At 44.8% G+C, this 18,443-nt stretch overlaps 1 protein-coding gene across 1 annotated transcript; it reads left to right on the plus strand.

The window, feature by feature from the left end:
- Positions 1 to 15,143: 15,143 nt before the first annotated feature.
- On the plus strand, positions 15,144 to 16,289 carry S1PR3 (sphingosine-1-phosphate receptor 3; the record flags this gene model as incomplete). The annotated part of the gene is made up of 1 exon (XM_084278319.1): positions 15,144 to 16,289. One exon carries the CDS (start codon positions 15,144 to 15,146, stop codon positions 16,287 to 16,289), a length of 1,146 nt encoding a protein of 381 aa, XP_084134445.1.
- Positions 16,290 to 18,443: the final 2,154 nt, after the last annotated feature.

Genomic DNA, 18,443 nt, shown 5'->3' on the forward strand with positions numbered 1-18,443 from the left:
TATACTTGCATCTTTTACACCAATGTATTGCAGCAACTTAAAGTGTAATAGCAATGATAGTCCTGGTGCCAGTGAGGGTGCCTACCTCCCCTTTTTTGCAGTGCTCCCGAGTTTATGTGCAGTTACCCAGAAAAGACTGGAAGGATGCCATTGGTAACGGTTCTATGTCCATGCACGCTACATGACCATCAGCCAAGATGCAAATGCAGGATTTGCTGTTGCAGAACCACAGAGCTCTGTATTTAAGCTAAATAAGGCTTTGATTATGCCTTTTATTCCCAGGCTTGCCAATGGGTGTGGCATATTCTAAAAGCATCCCAGAAAATGTCCCCTGGAGACATAAATTCCTACTTTCCTTTGGAGGTGGGAGAAATTATTATGAGTGATGATTCTCTTCCGGTGATATGTATCCACCATCTCATCCATGACCTACATCTAGTTCTGCATCCATTTACCTTCAGTGCTGCCAGAGACCCATGGGACAAGGTTTGATAGACGCCATCACACTTAGGCAAGTGGTTCCCACTCCAGCGGACACCTGGGGACAGCCTTACAACTGATGAGATGTTAACTTCAGGTAACACTAGTGCTTTAAATATTGCTGTCCCAGTGATTCTTAGAAGACTTTTCAAAGAGTCACAATGAACAGTCAGAAGAAATGAAAGGAGTAGGCAGAAGGTGTGGAGAGGCTCAATATAGGAAATTGAATAGGAGAAGAGGATTCAGTAGCTGGAGAACCTGAATTTCTGAGAAAGGTAAGGCATATGAAAAGCTGAAGTGTAAGAGAGAACAGAAAGGAGAAGCTGTGGATAAAGAAAAGCCTTAAGAAATAGGAGTAATACAAGGACCATTAGTGTCAATGGGGAATCTTTCTGCTGGCTTTTAAAAAGGCCAGTATTTCACCTTATTTCCATTAATTGGGAGGCAATATATAAAAGAAAATGAGGTGACCACAGGTTAGTGTTAAATATCTTTGCTAACAGAACCTAGATAGTGAATTTACTATGGTCCACCTTGCAAAAAGGATGAAAAACTCTTATGGCTTGTGGCAATGGCTAGTGTGGGTCAGCTGATACAGCAGCCCCAGCCAATGGTCTTAGGTTAAAAAGAAAAAACACAAAACCAGAAAAACCTAAGTGTATAACATGCAGGAATGACCCATGAGTTATGACCCTAGGAATGTGAGAGACGGGACAGAAAAGGTGGTAAGATGTCACTAAGAACATGCATTACTTAGACCCAAGAGGGACAGTTAAAAACATACTCACAACTTTAGAACAACTTAGGACTACTTTGTGTGCAGGTAGAGCATCATGGGGATATATGTGAAGGCACTGGGCAGCCCCACTCTTCTTCAGGTCTTCAACCAGCAATCCCACTCCAGCCAGTGACACTATGTGGGACAAATGACCCCTAGTCTGGCCTGCAGGCCATATTGTAAGCCAGGCACTATTTACACAGACCATGAAACAGCAACAAACATGCCATCCATTTGCTCCTAAGGAGCTCTTGAAGTCTGAATCACAGAAGGGGCACATAACGCTTCTGTGGGACTTCTTGTTTCAGTAAGTAATAACAGTTCTTAAGAATGCTATGTGGTATGGGAGGAATTTATCTCCTGTATAAGGGGAAACAGATGTCGAAGGGAGCAGGACATGAGATCATTAAGGGATTGCTGTGAGGGGTCAAGGGTTCTTTTCTGAACAGTGCTTGTTTTATATTTCTTGAAATCATTATTGTAAAGGAAATGCATATGCCTGAATTTCAATATTTCAGTATTTCTCATTTAACACTATCAAACCTTATTAGCCAAACTTCTCAATGGCTTTGAAGACCAGGTCAATTATCTCTTTTAAGATGCTATTTCTTCTCCTCCCCTCTTCCACTTCTCTTTCCCTTCCTTATAATCATTCTCAGTGCAGAGATTACTGATGGCAGAGACAATGCTCTGCAGATACGCAGATCCTCAGGAACTCCTTTAATTTGAACTGTTACCTGGATGGCTTAGGTCTATCCAAAGTGTCTAGTTATTTGTGCTATTAAGGGAATATTTGTTAGGTTTCCACAGCTGAGTTCCAGATCTGAATTTCCTTCTTAGCTCCTGACATGCTTTGTCTTTGTCAGTCATGACTTGTCTCAGCAGGTAGTAGCCAAGATGTCACCAGCCATACACTCCTTGCACACTGCTGGTGAGTCTCCAAACACAACTTGGATTGCATTTTCCAGAACAAGGTTTGTGAGAATTTGGAGGCAATTAGAGGTAAGCAAGTTAGTGGGAAGGTCACTTATTATCTGGATAAACTTAACATGGGATACAACCACACTGCTTTACAGCATGGCATACCACAAAACTCTGACTCATGCCCCCTCATAGGCTCTGCTGAGGTGATTCAATGTCAGTGACCAGTGAGCACTAAACATGGCAGAAGTTCACCTCCAGACCCATCTCCTGCTGCTGTCCCCTGACAATACCCATGGTGGCTATGGTCCCATGATCACAGCTCTGCCCTTTGCCCAGACCTGTGGGCAAGGACGTGGCTGCATAGGGTGCCCCCCATCAGGGCAGCCCCTCTACAGGCTCCTAGACATTAAAGATGTTAAGGTATGGTCACCACAGTTTGACAATACCTGCTTGAACAGGTTGTGCAGCCGCTTGCAGAGGAAACCACAGGGCTGGTGCTAAACCCACCCCAACTCACAGTGCTCTGCAGTCCAAGATACAACATGGTCACTGGTGGTTTAAAGCACCAGACCAAGCTGTAGACTGTCTTTACAGCAGAAGTAACAACTTCCAGGAAAATCGCTAACAAGACTACTGTAGGCAGTAATAGCTTCAGCTTAGTTCAGCAGGGCTGGAAAGTTGTTGCCACTGGTATTATGACAGTGAAATACTGCACATCAAGCATCATAGTGAAACAAAGTCCATTCTTGCAGCACTGAAAAAATATTGGGAATGTATCAGTACAACCACGGGAAAGCTTTAGATTCTTGCTTTTTTTCTTCTTTGTTGTCCAAAAGAAGTCCATTTTCAGCAGGACATCCCAAAAACCCAATCATTGCCAAATTATTTTTTTTTCCTTGTGGTTTTTTTTTGCTTGCCCCAGGCCTTCTAAACAATTGCATCCATCCCTGATGCAAAGCATTGATGCCTCAGTGAATAAAACTCACCACAGTACATGATGGCAGTTGGCAGCTGGGGAACTAGCTCTGCATTTGAAGGAAACATTCTTGAGCTGTGCTTCAAATGCACTGAATTGAGGGGGGATCCTATTGTCTCTTAAATTAAATCTGCCCCATTTACTCTGAAGACTTCTTAACACAAGTATCAGGCCCTTGGCAGACACTTTGTTAGCATTTCTTGAAAGATTTTCATCTAAAAACCACAAATTCAAGTTTTTTGCTTTTTCTCAGTTCTGGACCTGATCTTAGACAGAAAGAACTCCTTTTCCATTGCCTAAATTTCTTGCAAAAATAATATGCTAAACCCATTTCCTGTTTCAAAATAGCACTTCATTAATTTGCTGTTCTGAATACTGAAGTTATTCAAAAAGTTTGAATGTGTTACTTCTGTATTCTGTGGATATTACATTTTCATTTGCACACATGACTGCTGTTTGAACCAAGACCCTTGCCCAGCAAAGAAAGTGTCCGTGTATGCATCTCCATCTTCATTGGATAACATCTGCTTAGACCACTTATTTACATTCCATATTATTAAAATCTGGTTGTTTATTTTACAAACCTTTCAAAAACCTCAAATTTATTTTAATTTTTAATCCCACAATAGTCCTTGGCTAGTGTAGAACGAGTTCAATGATCACCTACAGTTCTAGTTACTTCGCCACCTTCACTGAGATGTGAGTTTTTCCATTCGTTCATCCATCTCCAGAGATGGAAGTTACGTGAGCTGCCCAGGTCACCCTGGGGGTCTCTTTCCGGTACACCGAGGCTCAGTGCACAGGAGGAGACCACAGCCACTGGGATAGGGTAGGAGTAACATGCAGAAAACAAAAGGAGGGACAAGCCTTCAGACAGTGTTGTAGGCGTATGATCTTCATGTCTGGAGTGCTGAGCCACAGAATGCATGTGGGGAAACCCAACGAGATGTTTCACTGAACTCATTTCCCCTTCTCCTTTCTCAGCATTTCACTTTTTACGTGACGTCTGGCTGGAAGTGCTGTGATAAGGACCAAGTCTCTTCTAACATGTGCAATCTGCACAGTGCTGTGCATCGACCTGGGTCTGTCTTAATGACATGCTAACAATAAGTTAATAAGCTGTTCTCTGAGCACCTGCCCCATTACACCAAGATAAAGGTGTCACTGGCAGAAGCAGTCAGAGTTCAGCATAGCTAAGCATGTGATCCCACTAGTTAACATACAACACGTAGCTGAAACGTCCTATGTATATATTGCATCTATACATGACATGTAAAAGACTGTATCTCTCAAAATGACATTACAGTTATAGTAAAGACAATGAAAATAAAAGATATCCAAAGCTACAGCCTTCATATGAGTTTGTATTCAGGTCGTAAAATGTAAAATTCTTTCCATTTTCACCATCCGAAATAACGATCTAGGGGAGCAGAAAGTAGATGTGAATGTAAGAGGTGTGTGGGTTTGGTTATCATGTTTATTGGTCATTTATAAGGCAAACTCCAACACGGTGTGTTGAAGAAATGTCAGAACTTTAAGGTGCTTTGAATCATAATATTATTTTCCAAGGACAACAGATTTAAGAATAGTGAATCAAACACACTGTAAGATGCTGTGATTCAACAAGCACTCATTAAATGTTAGAAATGTTGAAGTAACAGGATTTGCAAGATCTTGGCCTTCATCATTCATGTGGTGGATTTAGAGTTAGTGTGTCAGCTTTACTGCTGCTAAAGAAAAGAGAACACATATCTTTAAACAAATAAAGTCAATAGGATTCAGCCAATGCATAGACATCAGATACAAGTGCATGAAGATTTGAAAAAACAAAAATTTTTTAAGTTTTCAACATCTTCTCTGCTTATACATAACACTGATTGACTGATGACTTTTTGATGTAGTTGAGTCAAATGTATTTTGATCACTCCAAACAAATGTTCTCCTTCTTTGTTCTTATTTTGTATTAAATAAAAATATTATTTTCCCCCTCAATCATTTCTAAACCATACTGTGTTCAATATTGCCTTAAAACTGATTTGAAGGCACTGAAATAAGTACATAGTGTTACAAACAAACAAATGTTGCATCACTTTATCACCTAGACATAGCAACACATAACGCATCTTGTTAGTATAAAAAAGACACCAACAGTAGAAAAGTAGAGAGCTTATGTATGTAATAGTATAATCAGATAAATATATTGTTATGAATTTTAATTTTTAAATTGCCCTGCTGCTGTTTTGTTTAAATATTAAGACAGTGAAAAATAAATGACAGATTTTCCAAATGACGGAGGATTCCTTCAGGAGCTCCAGGAAAGTAAATCAAGCACTAGATGAATTGGAGTATGAGGAAATTATAACTAAGGCATTAATAAAACATTACATTAATTTTTTTTAAAGACAGAAATTACAAAAATTTTACCATGCCCTTAACATTTAACAGAAAATTGAGATCCTTTTGGGACTTAATTGTAATTACTACATGAGAAGGGTAACATTAAATTGAAATATGATCTGGTTTGCCTGTATGGAAACCACAATGCATTTCCTCTGAGGGTAACTTCAGCTTTTGTTGCTTATTTATATATTTTTATCTATCTGTAAATGGAAATAACATATTTTAACATGTGCTATTTATATCAATGTCATTCATTTTTTGCTTTGTTCATTGGATCAAATGCCACACATTGGCAAGTAAAAACATCTTCTGATCAGCTATTCTCTATGTAATACATGACAGAAAATGAAAGTCATGGGCTGTTGCAGTGTCCTGTGAGGTCCAGGACCACTCAGACAACTTCACTATTTTCCGAGTCTGTTACTTTGTCTGAGCCACCTCTCTCTGAGTCACTTGGCTGACTCTTCCCCTGCCATACTTAGTGTAAATCCCCTACAGAAACCTCTCTACCTGCAGAAATGGGCAATAGTCATGCTGTTACCTGTGCCATGGCTTGTTCTATTAGCCAAGATCATGTCTTCCTGCAATACAGAAGAAAACACCCCAGGCAAGATTCAGTCCATGTGTGCAGGGCCTTCTCATTGCCTTTGGCCATCATTGACAGGCCTTTTCTCCAAGAGGCTTGTTTAACCACTTTTTACCATTTTCTCCTGCAGCAAAGTGTTCTACAATTCAGCTGTACACAGATGGAAATCAGTTTCCTTTTGTTTTAAACTATTCTGTCTTGGTCCATTGTGGTTTTTGCCTTTCCTCATACCATTGATTAGACCTAGCCAACATGTGTTTGCCCTCCAGAGACAACTTTTATAATCATTCCACTGCCTTTTGTGTCTTTCTGCATTTCATTGTGTCCGCAAGAAGAGGAAGCAACTAGACGTACCTGTGTGTGGTGGTTTAGCCCTGGCTGGAGGCCAGATGATCACCCAAGTCCCTTTATCACTGCCCTTTTCAGCTGGACAGGGGAGAAAATATATATTAAGAGGCTTAGGAGTCAAGATAAGGACAGGGAGAGATCAGCCAGCAATTAACATCACGGGCAAAACAGACCCAACACGGACTGAAAAAAAAACATCTAATGTATTACACTAAACACACACACACACTGAAACCAGAGTAGGATAATGAGAAGTAAAACCAAATCTTAAAACAACTCCCTGCACCCCTCCCTTCCTCCCGGGCTCAACTTTATTTGTGATTTTTCTCCCTTCCTCGCTCCCCAGGTAGCACAGGGGAGATGGGGATGGGCGTTTTGGTCAGTTCATCACTAGATGTCTCTGCTGGTCCTTTCTGCTTAGAGGGGAACTCCTCACACTCTTCCCCTGCTGCACCATGGGGTCCCACCCATGGGAGACAGTCCTCCATGAACTTCTTCAACAGGAGTCCTTTCCCACAGGGCTTCAGCTCTTCACCAGCTGCCCCAGTGTGGGTCCCTTCCATGGGGTGCACACCTTTCAGAACAGACTGCTCCAGCCTGATCCACCACCAAGTCACAAGTCACCCCCAGCAAACCTGCTCCATCATGGGCTCCTCCATTGGCTGCAGGCCCTGCCAAGAGCTTGCTCCAATATGGGCTTCCCATGGGGTCACAGGTATCTCCACCTGCTCTGCCGTGGAGTCCTCCACAGGCTGCAAGTGAGGTCTCTGCTCCACATCATCTTCCATGGGCTGCAGGGGGCCAACCTGTTCCACTATGGTCTTCTCCACGGGACACAGGGCAATCTCTCTCTCCAGCGCGTCCTCCCCACTTCCTTCACCAACCTTGGTGCCCACAGAGTTTCTCACATCTTCTCACCCTCTTCTCCAGTTGCAAAAAACAGCGGCTTGAGGGTTTTTTCTCTCTTTCTGTTATTGCAGAGGTGTTATGACCATCGCTGATGGGCTCAGCCTTGGTCAGCAGAGGGTCATAACTGATCCCAGCTGGTATTAGCTCTGTCAGACCTGGGGGAAGCTTCTAGCTGCTTCTTGCAGAAGCCACCCCTACAGCCCCTGTCCTCCACCAGAACCCAACCATGCAAAACCATAGCACTGTGGTAGTCAAGGTGCAGCACTCACAGGAGAGCTTCATCATGTTTTCTATTTTGCTCTCCACTCCTTTCTTAACCATTTCTAGCATTTAGTTAACATTTGACAGTGGATAAACATGGGGTGCTTTTGCAGAACTACCCACAAAGATGTCTCTTTCAAGCAGTAATGGTCTGTGTACACTTGTGCATATATTATTAGAACAGTTTTTTCTGTTTCATTTAGCAGCATGGAAATGAACACACCATTTTATCAGCAGGTCACTCAGGACCTTCAGGTCTCAGCAGCTTCTTTTTCTCAGTTTTAGTTTCATCGTTAAGTACCCCCAATAGCATCAGCAAATGCTGCTCTCCCATTATTCATCCTGCTTGCCCACTCACTCATGAATTTCCCGGGCAGAAGAGATTACTCATCCCCGGGAAATTAATCTGTTAACCTCCTGTTGCTATGAAAATTTATCATTGCTCCTGTCCTTTGCTTTCTATCTCTTACTTTGTTATGTAACTTTTTACCCCATAAAAATATAATTTATTCCAAGATTATTACAAGGATGAGAGCTTCGTGGAAAGCTGAGTACTACACACATGTCTCACAGGCTGTTGCATGATGTTGGAAAATGAACTGGTGGATTCTATCAATGATTGCCAAACAGGTTGAGCACACAGCAGTCTATTGCCAACAGCTTCTTTGGCTTGAAATACCACCTTAGGCAAATCTGCAGCAGCCTCTGCACAGGAACTGTCTGCCACACTCTGCTTCTAGACGGCTTTTCCGGCTTGCACGGTTGCATCCTGTCATCTGCCTCCTCCAATGGCATCAGCAGCCACTGCAACCACAGGGGCCACTGCAAGCAGCCACTGCCCACTGCCGAGCCAGACATCTCTCTGGCACAGCTGCAGCGGAGGTCTGTTTCCCACCATGGAGAGGAGAGATGGGGCATGGGATTCCCATGTTCACTGGTGGGATTGCATTGCTCAAGTGCTTTGCAGAAGGCCTTTCAGACACCACCATATCAGGCACCACCATCAAAGATGTCAGTCAGATAACATCTCTTTTGCACCACCAATACACCACTTTCCATGCATACCCCTCTGTAGAGGACTGTAATTTCCTTGTACAATAGTGGGGCTTTGTTGTGGGCTACTCCTACGGAGTGCTGGCAAGCCCAACTGAGGAAGGCAAATCAAATCCATCGCAGGCAGCAGGGCACAGTTTGCCACCTCCTGGCACCGTTGCAAAACATCTTTCTGTTGGCAGTATCTTGTCCTCTTATGTACTGTAGTGTAACCAGAATGACTATTTCTTCCAGCTTCTCTCTCCAAGCAGCCAAAAGGTAGTAAAGAAAAAGCAAATACACAGGAAAAAGAACAAGGAATAATTCCAGACCACAGAGCAAAGTCAGATGTTACTAAAACATCTATTCTGTAAGGAACTGGGCCTTGACAAGTGACCAGTGGCTGCCAGAAGGACTACAGAGCTTCCTGGGTTAGTTTGCAGGGAAACAGGCAATGCTTTCCTGTGCTACAGAACAGCACCAATTCACAGACCTGGGCTTCCCTTCGCCAAAAAGTGGTTTGTGATTTTAAGTGGTGTGAGAAGTTTTCCACTCCCTTTCCACAGAATAGAGAAGCTTTCACACAGCACACATGATGGGACGACAAGGAGATAAGGCCAGGTTCGCTCTATCTTCCAGTATAGCACCATCCATAGCTAAGTGGGGCTGTACACATCGGGCCCATCAGCTTCAGAATTATTTTACCAGAGTTTTGCTGTGTGTAGCCTTTACTTCCTATCAGGGTCCTAAACCAGAAGATTTTCCTTACTCATCGTTGGGATAAAAAGCAATCATAAAAACACAAATGTTTGTTCTTCTACATTAGCTTAAACTTCTGGTTATAAAAGCCTAGTTCTGCTTTTCTTCCCTACCAAGTAGCAGCGCAGGCAAACCGACAGCAGAGCCCGTGGCATGAGTCCCAGTGTGACAGTGCTCAGCTCCAGACAGGAGTCTCCCAAGAAAAACACTGATTGCAGCGAGACAGCCAGGCAACCCTACATGCCTGCCTGCCCCTCAGCACGGCTCTTGTAGCATTCCTGCTTGCCAGCTCATTTTATCCATTTCTGACAGAAAGCTTTGCTGTACCCACAGGCATCTTACAAACACGTTTAAATTGGGCAGTTGCAGGATCCAGGTTTCAACTTATTCTCCAAAGTAGTGCTGCCATTGCCAAGGCAATCTGCGTGGCTATTGCTGTCCTTGAGTTGCTACTATTCAGTCAATAACTCCGCCAAGAGGCATCTCTCTAAGACCACATCGTAATTGGCCGCTCAGGTTCCAACCAGATGTATTTTTGCTGAGTTTCTGACCGCTTCACCCCGCGTCAGCCCTCCCGAGGTCTCTGAAGCCCGCGTTGTCAGACAGAGTAAGGCAGAGGGGCCGAGGCGGGAGAGGTAAACCCCACCGAAGCACGCTTAACAGCTCGAGCGGAGCGAGGAGTACCCAGAATTTCCTCCCTCCCCCTCGCATTTTTACGGACCTTACAAAAACCCGGCGGCGGGCTCGGCCGTCTCACATTTCAGCCCCGGCGGCCCGTCGAGCCCGGCGCTCCCGCCGCGGCCGCGCCCTGGCGGCAGCAGGCAGCCCCGCGGGGGGACCCCTTCGGCCGCGGGGCACGGGCGGGTGGCGAGGGGAGAAGGGGCGGGGTGAAGAGGGGCGGGCCGGGGGCACGCAGCGGCCGCCGGAGTGGGGAGCGAAGCCTGAACCGGGGACGACGGGGCCTGGGGAGCGGTGTGCCGCAGGCAAGAGCCGGGGGAACGGACGCGGGGCGGGCGTAGGAGCAGAGAAAAGTCCGAGGGAAGGTCTGGCCGTCGGGCGGGCGGCTACGGGCAGCGGCCACGACGGGAGCGGCGGCGGGGCAGGGCCGGGGCGATCCCGGCCCCGCCCGGCCTGGCCCGGCCCAGCGCAGCTGCGGGGGCCGTGCGGCGTCGCGCAGCCCGCGAGGTCAGATGCGGCGGGCGTAGAACGGCGGTGGGACGCGGCGAGGACGCGGCAGGTACTTCGCTTCTCCTCCGGGACAGCCTTGCTTAGCCGTTGCCTGCCCCCTCTCCCCCTTTCCCCGCTGCCTCGGTGGCGAGCTGCGCGTTGCCGCTGCCAGCCTGCCCGGCAGCCCGCCCGTCGGGGCCGCCGCGCTGTGCCCCTTAGGCGAGCGGTGGGCGAGATGTGCCCAGCCCGCTGGGCTGGGAGAACGGCGAAGTGGCGGCGAGCGGCGGCGGGTTGAGAGTAGCCGGGACTGGGGGTGTTTCGTGAGTTGGGGGACATCACGCAGCCGAGACGTCGGGGCTGTGCTGGGGTAGCCACCGCGTGGTGTTTGCCAGACCAGAAAAGTTCAGGTCGCTGCAGGGATGTAGGTTTGCGAACTGAAAACTGGATTTTGGAGGGGAGGTGAGGGAATAGGTCGGGAGCGCGGGGAGACGGTGAGGGGGGGGAAGATGTAAATGCGCCTCCCTTTAACTTGCAAGAATTAAACCAGCCGGGAGCTCCTGCGGGAGATGTGCCTGTGTGCTGCGCGGAGCTGCAAAATACAAATTGATGTATAAAATACGGAAGCCAAGAAAAATAACCGTTCATTAAAGGCTTTTCTGAGGTTGTGAGCAGCCAGCACAGTCACTAAAAAAAAAAAAAAAAAAAAAAAAAAGGCAAAAAGCCCCAACTCTTTTCAAAGTTTATTTGAGTTGTACAAGACATTGTTCTGCAGCAGATGTTTGTTGTCTAAACTTCGTTTGCAAGTAGCACAGCTTAATTTCAGAGTGGAAACGTGCATTGAAATGTGCTGCTGTTCTCAAAGCCTTTTCTGTTTTCAAATTTAACACTACCAGGGTGTGCCTGGTAAATTACACGTATTTTCTTTTCATCTGTAAAGGCTTTAAAAATAAATAAAATGTACAAAAGATTGGCTTCAGATACACATTCATGACTTTCATTGGTGGCCAAAGCATATGTCTGTATGTGAAAGAGAAGGGAGAACTGCAGTTTGTATGGTGGTGGTGATGAGGGGAGTCTGGTACCTTTGGACCAGTCTTATTTGTGGGTATGCAAAAGGCAGGAAGAACTTACAGTGAGAGTACTGAACACATAGCATCATATGTTCTTGTGTAGGCAAAGTCAGGTAGCAGAAAGTTAAGTCCTGTTCTCGCTTGTGCTTTATTCTCACTTGTTGCTTTGACTTTGGAATATAATGAAAATTCAGAGCAGTTCAGCTCACTTTTTTGAAAATAGAAATTGCTTATTCTACCAGCTGCAAAGTGCTCAGTGACTCGGGGGACTGTAAAAGCCCTCAGCTCCCCATGGGATTCTTACCAGACTGCCTGCTGAGAGCAGAGTGAAGATGTACTGAGGATGGGTGCTGAAGGGCTTTGTTATCCCCATTATTACCAGTTCCTTGTTGCCTCCTGGCACTGGGAATTACACATTTCCAGAGGAAAATTGCAGGTTGACTCCAACTGAATTGCCTGGGGTGTGATCTGTGGGGAGCTGGTGCAGCCCCGAGTCTCTGCCGGTACCGCTGTGTGGTGGGGCTGGAAAGAGGGCAGTGGGGTCCTGCCCTCCCACACAGCATTGCCCTTTCCATGGCACATGTGGTGTGAGGACCGCAAAGAGCCTAGTAGACCGCAGGGTACTGGGCCGTGGGGGAGAGCCCCTGCTTAAACTTGTAAGGGTGCTCAGCCTGACTCAGATCCCTGACCTCTGTGGGAGACTGCACTAACCTCCATGGAGACCCCAAAGCCTGGTAGTCAGCAAGGAGGTTTCCCAGGAGGGCCAAACGATGGTTGCACACTGCTGACCCCAACCACTCCTTCTGTCCTTGCAACAGGGAGGACAAAGGTCAGCCAAATAGCTGAAGGAGGTGACAGAATTGTCTTCCATGTAACTGTGGTCCTTGACATTGTACTGCTGCTGTTATTTGAGTAATTTAACGAACGCTGTTTTGGCCATTGCCAGAAAGCCCCTGCCCTGCCGGTAGGTTTATGTTTCTAGTGGTATCTGTTAGTGCTGCGACAGGGATCCTCCAGTTTGCTTTAGAGGGAATAAAGCAGATTTCCAGTGGTATCAAGAGCTCTGGGCATTGAGATACCTAAAAAAAGCAATTCTCAACGCACAACATGCCACAGACAGGCCCTTCGGGTCCTTTTTTAAATATTTTGAGCCAAGGTTGGTAGCTTGCAGCTCATGGCAAGTCCTCTGTGTGTGACTGGGACATGTTTCAAGGAGTGAGCTGCAGAGCCATCACGAAGCAGTAACACAGATATCCTCAACCTGGCTGCTGCTGTCCTGTTTTTATAACATACAACCAACTTTAAATTCTCTGTTAAAAATCTGAATGGGCTTTCTGAGTTACTGGCTACAAAGTAGGAGGAAAAGAAAAAGGTAGTATGGCTGAAAGATAAAACCTGGAAATGTTTCTGCCAGAAGATAATAAACTTAATTTATTACGTTATTATTTATATTTCACTTTCAAGCGGTTTGCAGTAATTTTAAGAGAAGTAGTAATTACCAACAATAGAAGAGACCCTGTATGATTTCTGCTGATTGAGTGCACCATCCCGGCCTTCAGCCAGGGATACTGGTGTAGCACCGTTGCCTTTCCTGGAGTCATGACAGTTTACAGCTGCTGCATTGTGGCTGATGAAGTCCTACATCTGGCATGTAGTTTTCTTCACAGAAGAAAATATATTTGCCCTTTGATAGATCAGTAAGATAACTTTCTTTGGAGACTTAGAGGAACATTCATTTTGCTGCCTGTGGTGCTTGTGAATGTTACGAATATGATTCTCTCATGCAGTCTTCAGCCAGTCTTAGTATTGCTAGTTGAGCTACCGTTAACAAATACTTTTCTAATCAAATGTGATTGTTTATTTTACAGTGCAAAGCACTTGCAATTCATACGGACACAGTGGCATTTTGTTTTAAGCCAATACAATGAAAGATTGTGATAGTTTCTGTGATAACAGTGTGCAGATTGTAACTGAATTACAATTAGATTGAACCTTAGCTGAGGTGAAGTTGTTCAGTTGAAGAGCTTCACTGTTACAATGCTTCAGAAAAGAGGTCAACAACTTGAGGACCAAATTCTGCTCCTGGGAGATAAATGAGATGGTTGCTGTCATCTCTGTAGTTAAAAAAGACTAAGCAAAACTTAGTTTCTTGGCTAGGACACCGAGCAAAAACTGTTCTTGGATAATGCGTCTGTCTCAGACAGTCTCTTCCCCAAAGTAGTTTGGACCTAAGAACTAGAACAGAGAAATAATAATAGTAACAACAGTAATACAAATAGGTAAATAGTAAATTAAGTTTTAAAACATCCTGAATGTACTAAAGAATTCAAGTCAGTTCACTGTAGGCTTTTATCAGATTATTTCTTTTCTGAAGGAGGGAATCTAGTAAAAGGGAGGTTGGGAAAATAGAGTGTGGGTTATCCTTTAAATCCCTTTATATCGATCTCAGATGTGGCCCTCTTCCAGAAGGCTCTTAAAAATGCTTCTCCCATTTTTCAGGCACCCAAACCAGAGTGCTAGAACAGACAGAGGCTCACATGTTTTTCTGATCTTAGTAAACTTGTATATAGAATCGCAGACTGGTTTGGATTGGAAGGGACCTGAAGGGTCATCCCGTTCCAACCTCCCTGCCACAGGCACAGACACCCTCCCCCAGACCAGGTTGCCCAAAGCCCCATCCAGCCCGGCCCTGAATGCTGCCAGGGAGGGGGCAGCCACAGCTGCTCTGGGCAGCCTGTGCCAGGGCCTCACCGCCCTCACAGGGAAGAATTTCTTCCTAACACGTACTCTCTTTCAGCTTAAAACCCTTACCCCTCATCCTATCACTACACTCCCTGATAAACAGTCCCTCTGTATGTACCGGAAGGCTGCTGTTTTCCAATGAAAGTGCAGAGACTTCTGTATTAAACCTAAGCCTGCCAACAGTAAGCCTGCTCTATTATTAAATCAGGTATTTCTTGGGATGTACAGGCTGCAGGTTAAAAGCTGTTGTTATGTTGGTCTCTAGCAGAGGTTCAGACCTGTTTCTTCCCTTGATACCCGTTCTTTGAAAGCATCTTTCACGTGTGTTTTGGGAAACGCTCGTGACCCTTGAGTAAATAAATGGTAAGGTCAAGAGCTCTAGCTCTTCAAGAGCTCCCTGAACTAGGCTATTTCATTTTGAGCAATTGGAAAGTGGCCTCCCATCCAACACAAGTTTCTATTTTATTATATTTTGCAGGAAAAAACCTGGGAGGGCGGTGTGACTAAAGTCGCGTTTGTGCTTCTTCCTTCCAGAGCCCGGTCTGCAAACCGCTCTCGCGGAGTAACATGCAAGGCTCGCTGGAGCGGGGGGTACCCACCGCTTCCCAGAGGAGCGCTTGGAGGAGCGTGGCTCCGTCTCCCTCTTGTGGAACGCCGTGGGAACTGAGCTGCCGTGCCGCCAGCCACGAGCAGCCCGGCGTCGGCGAACAGATGATGGCAGCAGTCACCGTGCCGCCCGCTGCCCTTGTCAGCCCTCCGGGGAGCGAAGAGATGGACCCTCTGATCGTCCTGCATTATAATTACACCGGAAAGCTCATTCCGAGGGAAAAGGCAACTGACAGCATAGACCTGCCCACTGTTGCGTTTCTGATCCTGTGTAGTTTCATAGTCCTGGAAAACTTGATGGTGTTGATTGCCATATGGAAAAACAATAAATTTCACAACCGCATGTACTTTTTTATTGGCAATCTAGCTCTCTGTGATCTTTTAGCTGGGATTGTTTACAAAGTAAACATTCTTATGTCTGGGAAGAAAACACTGAGTTTGTCCTCCACAATCTGGTTCATTAGGGAAGGCAGCATGTTTGTTGCCCTGGGAGCTTCCACCTTCAGCTTACTGGCAATCGCTATCGAGCGGCATTTGACCATGATTAAAATGAGGCCTTACGATGCAAATAAAAAATACAGGGTGTTCCTACTCATTGGTACATGCTGGCTTATTTCCATTTCCTTGGGTGCCTTACCCATCCTCGGTTGGAATTGTATAGACAACTTACCAGATTGCTCAACGATTTTGCCTCTGTACTCCAAGAAGTACGTGGTCTTCTGCATCAGTATCTTCATAGTCATCCTGGTTGCCATTGTCATCCTTTATGCCCGTATCTACATCCTGGTCAAGTCCAGCAGTCGTAATGTCACTAACCACAATAACTCGGAGCGCTCCATGGCGCTCCTTAGGACTGTCGTGATTGTTGTCAGTGTCTTCATTGCCTTCTGGTCTCCACTGTTCATCCTGTTCCTCATTGATGTGGCCTGCAGCGTCAAGAAATGCGCTATCTTGTACAAAGCCAACTGGTTTATTGCTCTGGCAGTCATCAATTCTGCAATGAACCCCATCATCTACACTCTGGCCAGTAAGGAAATGCGGCGGGCTTTCTTCCGACTCGTTTGTGGGTGCCTGATGAAATCCAATGTGTCCAGATCTCTGCCTATTCAGCCCACACCAGATAACAGTCGAAGTAAATCCAGCAGCAGCAATACCCAGAAGCAGAAGGAAGATTTCCCACACATGAATATTCCCTCATGTATCGCTGAGAAAAACGAATCTTCATTTCACAATGGAAACTTCTGCAAGTAAAGGACTCCTCAAGACAAGTACTTTTCTGTGGCTCGACTACAAGTGTAATTTAAGTATTCATGCACTTAAGTCACAAGGGAAAACACTAACCACTTATTTAACTGAGGACTTCTTACCAATCATTTGCTTTGGGTGTTCATTCAGTAACACACCTGATGCAGAAAAAAAACTTTCATACTACCCCACATCCAGTACAAAGTCTATGCACATCTAATGACATTGTGCACCACGATGGCATTGCATGATGAGGCTCCAGGTACTGCCTGATCTTGCAAGACATCGATAAAATCAATAAAAAACTTCAGCATTCACTATACACTGCTGACTATTAGAAAATGAGCCTGATTATTGCCAACTGGGAGAAAAGCTCATAACGTATGTTGGTGATTGTAGTTCTTTATATGTATCTTGCTGTTATGTTAATGGCCTTATATACATGTGGTATAAAGAGCTGTATATTTGTACAATTCCTTATTAAAAAGTTGGTTTTTTTGGTAAAAGTTTACAATATGCTAAACATTGTATTGCAGTGTACAGTGTAAGGTGACTATACAAATAGATGTGTTTCAATGGGGATATATGAGAATAAATGAAGTAGTAGCTTTTAACTGACAAGAACTTTAACATGTCATATCAATGCAGTATTTTCATTTTTTTCCACTATTATTCAAACTTTTCGTGTTTAGGGAAAGACAAAATGACAGTTGTCGCTGTGACATTTCACAACTTATTTTAAACAAGCAGTAGTAAATAACAGTTGAGAGAGGTTACCTATACCTGTTCGCTGTTTAAAGTAGCTAAAATGTGACCCAACAACATATGAGTATCTAGTGTATGTACTGTTTCAATGCATATATTTTTACTTACTATTTCCAGCGTATTTAAAAATGTATGTTAAACCTATGTAAACCTGTGTACATTGTGAATGCACTACCTAAGCTGAGACTCTTCAGTTCTGAAACAGAGACATGTCATTTCAGAAAGCAATGAACCACAGAACGGGTCCTTGTGGAGTTCTTTCTTTCCAGGCACTTCCACAGCATGGGATTGTGTTAGATATTCTCCCTGGGAAGAAGTCCAGACAGTGGGACAAGATCCCATTTTCTGGCAGTGGGACCCTACGCTCTTGCTGTCTCTGGGCTCTTTTGCAGATACAGGAGGGAAGATGTGGTACAACAGGACCATGCTGAAGGGCATATCCCCATTTACATCTGACTCTGTCTTGGATCTGGAATGAAAGCCTGTTTAGTTTGGAAGACCTTCCAATTTTGCTGGAGCCTCAAACCTGCTACTTTTGAGAAGATGGTACAGAGAAACCTGTATGAAAGCAATCTGCCTTACCAGTCTCAGTACAGAATGATGTTCAGCATCAGAGGGATACCCTGAGACCTAGAGCAGTTGAGACTTCATAAACATCTGGTTTCAAATCTCCGTGGAAGTTGCCCAGGGTACTGGATCAGCAGTACTTCATGGCCGGAGGCTTCGTTGGAGGCTGACGGGAAATTCTGAGCTGAATTCCTATTGTCTTTCTGTAAGAATGTAAGCATCTAACTTTATTGAACTCTTTCAAAGATTTGTGTTTAATGTCTCAAACCACACCCTGCCTTATGCACAATCAGACGTAGTTGAGGCTTTTTTTAATACACAGCCTGCAAGAGCTCACCCTTAGCTTTACTCTGGTCTTAATCATTTAAAGCAGCAGCATTAGACTCAAGTATGTACAGTGTGTAAGTTGTGTAATGTGTGTAGCAAAAGCCTTTAAAATGTAGAGGTTGGCATTGTGATTTTCTTTTACAAGTTAACAGTCTGCTTGAGGAAGTTTTATGCTGTTAAAAAAATTCAAGAACAAAAAATCCCTGTGTTTGAGTGAAATAGCTGTGAAAGACTAGTAAATACAAAATCATTTCTACCAATAATATTGAAAGGCAGTGCACTTAGAGAAGAAGCAGCTAAACTAAGCTAAGTGTGATATAACTGCATGAACTGCAAGCTGGGTCAGCAGCTCTGTAGCTTTGTGAGAAACAGAAGTGGTGACATTGCATCGCCATAGCTTGCCTAGGCTTTTGGATCTTACAGTGATATTTGGCTGTTGTTTCAGTGTGGAAGTTCCCACTGGACGTTGCTTCTTTGAAAACTGACAGCTAAAACATCTGT

This window comes from Gallinula chloropus (assembly GCF_964237585.1).
Source record: "Gallinula chloropus genome assembly, chromosome: Z".
In the NCBI taxonomy this organism is placed as follows: Eukaryota; Metazoa; Chordata; class Aves; order Gruiformes; family Rallidae; genus Gallinula; species Gallinula chloropus.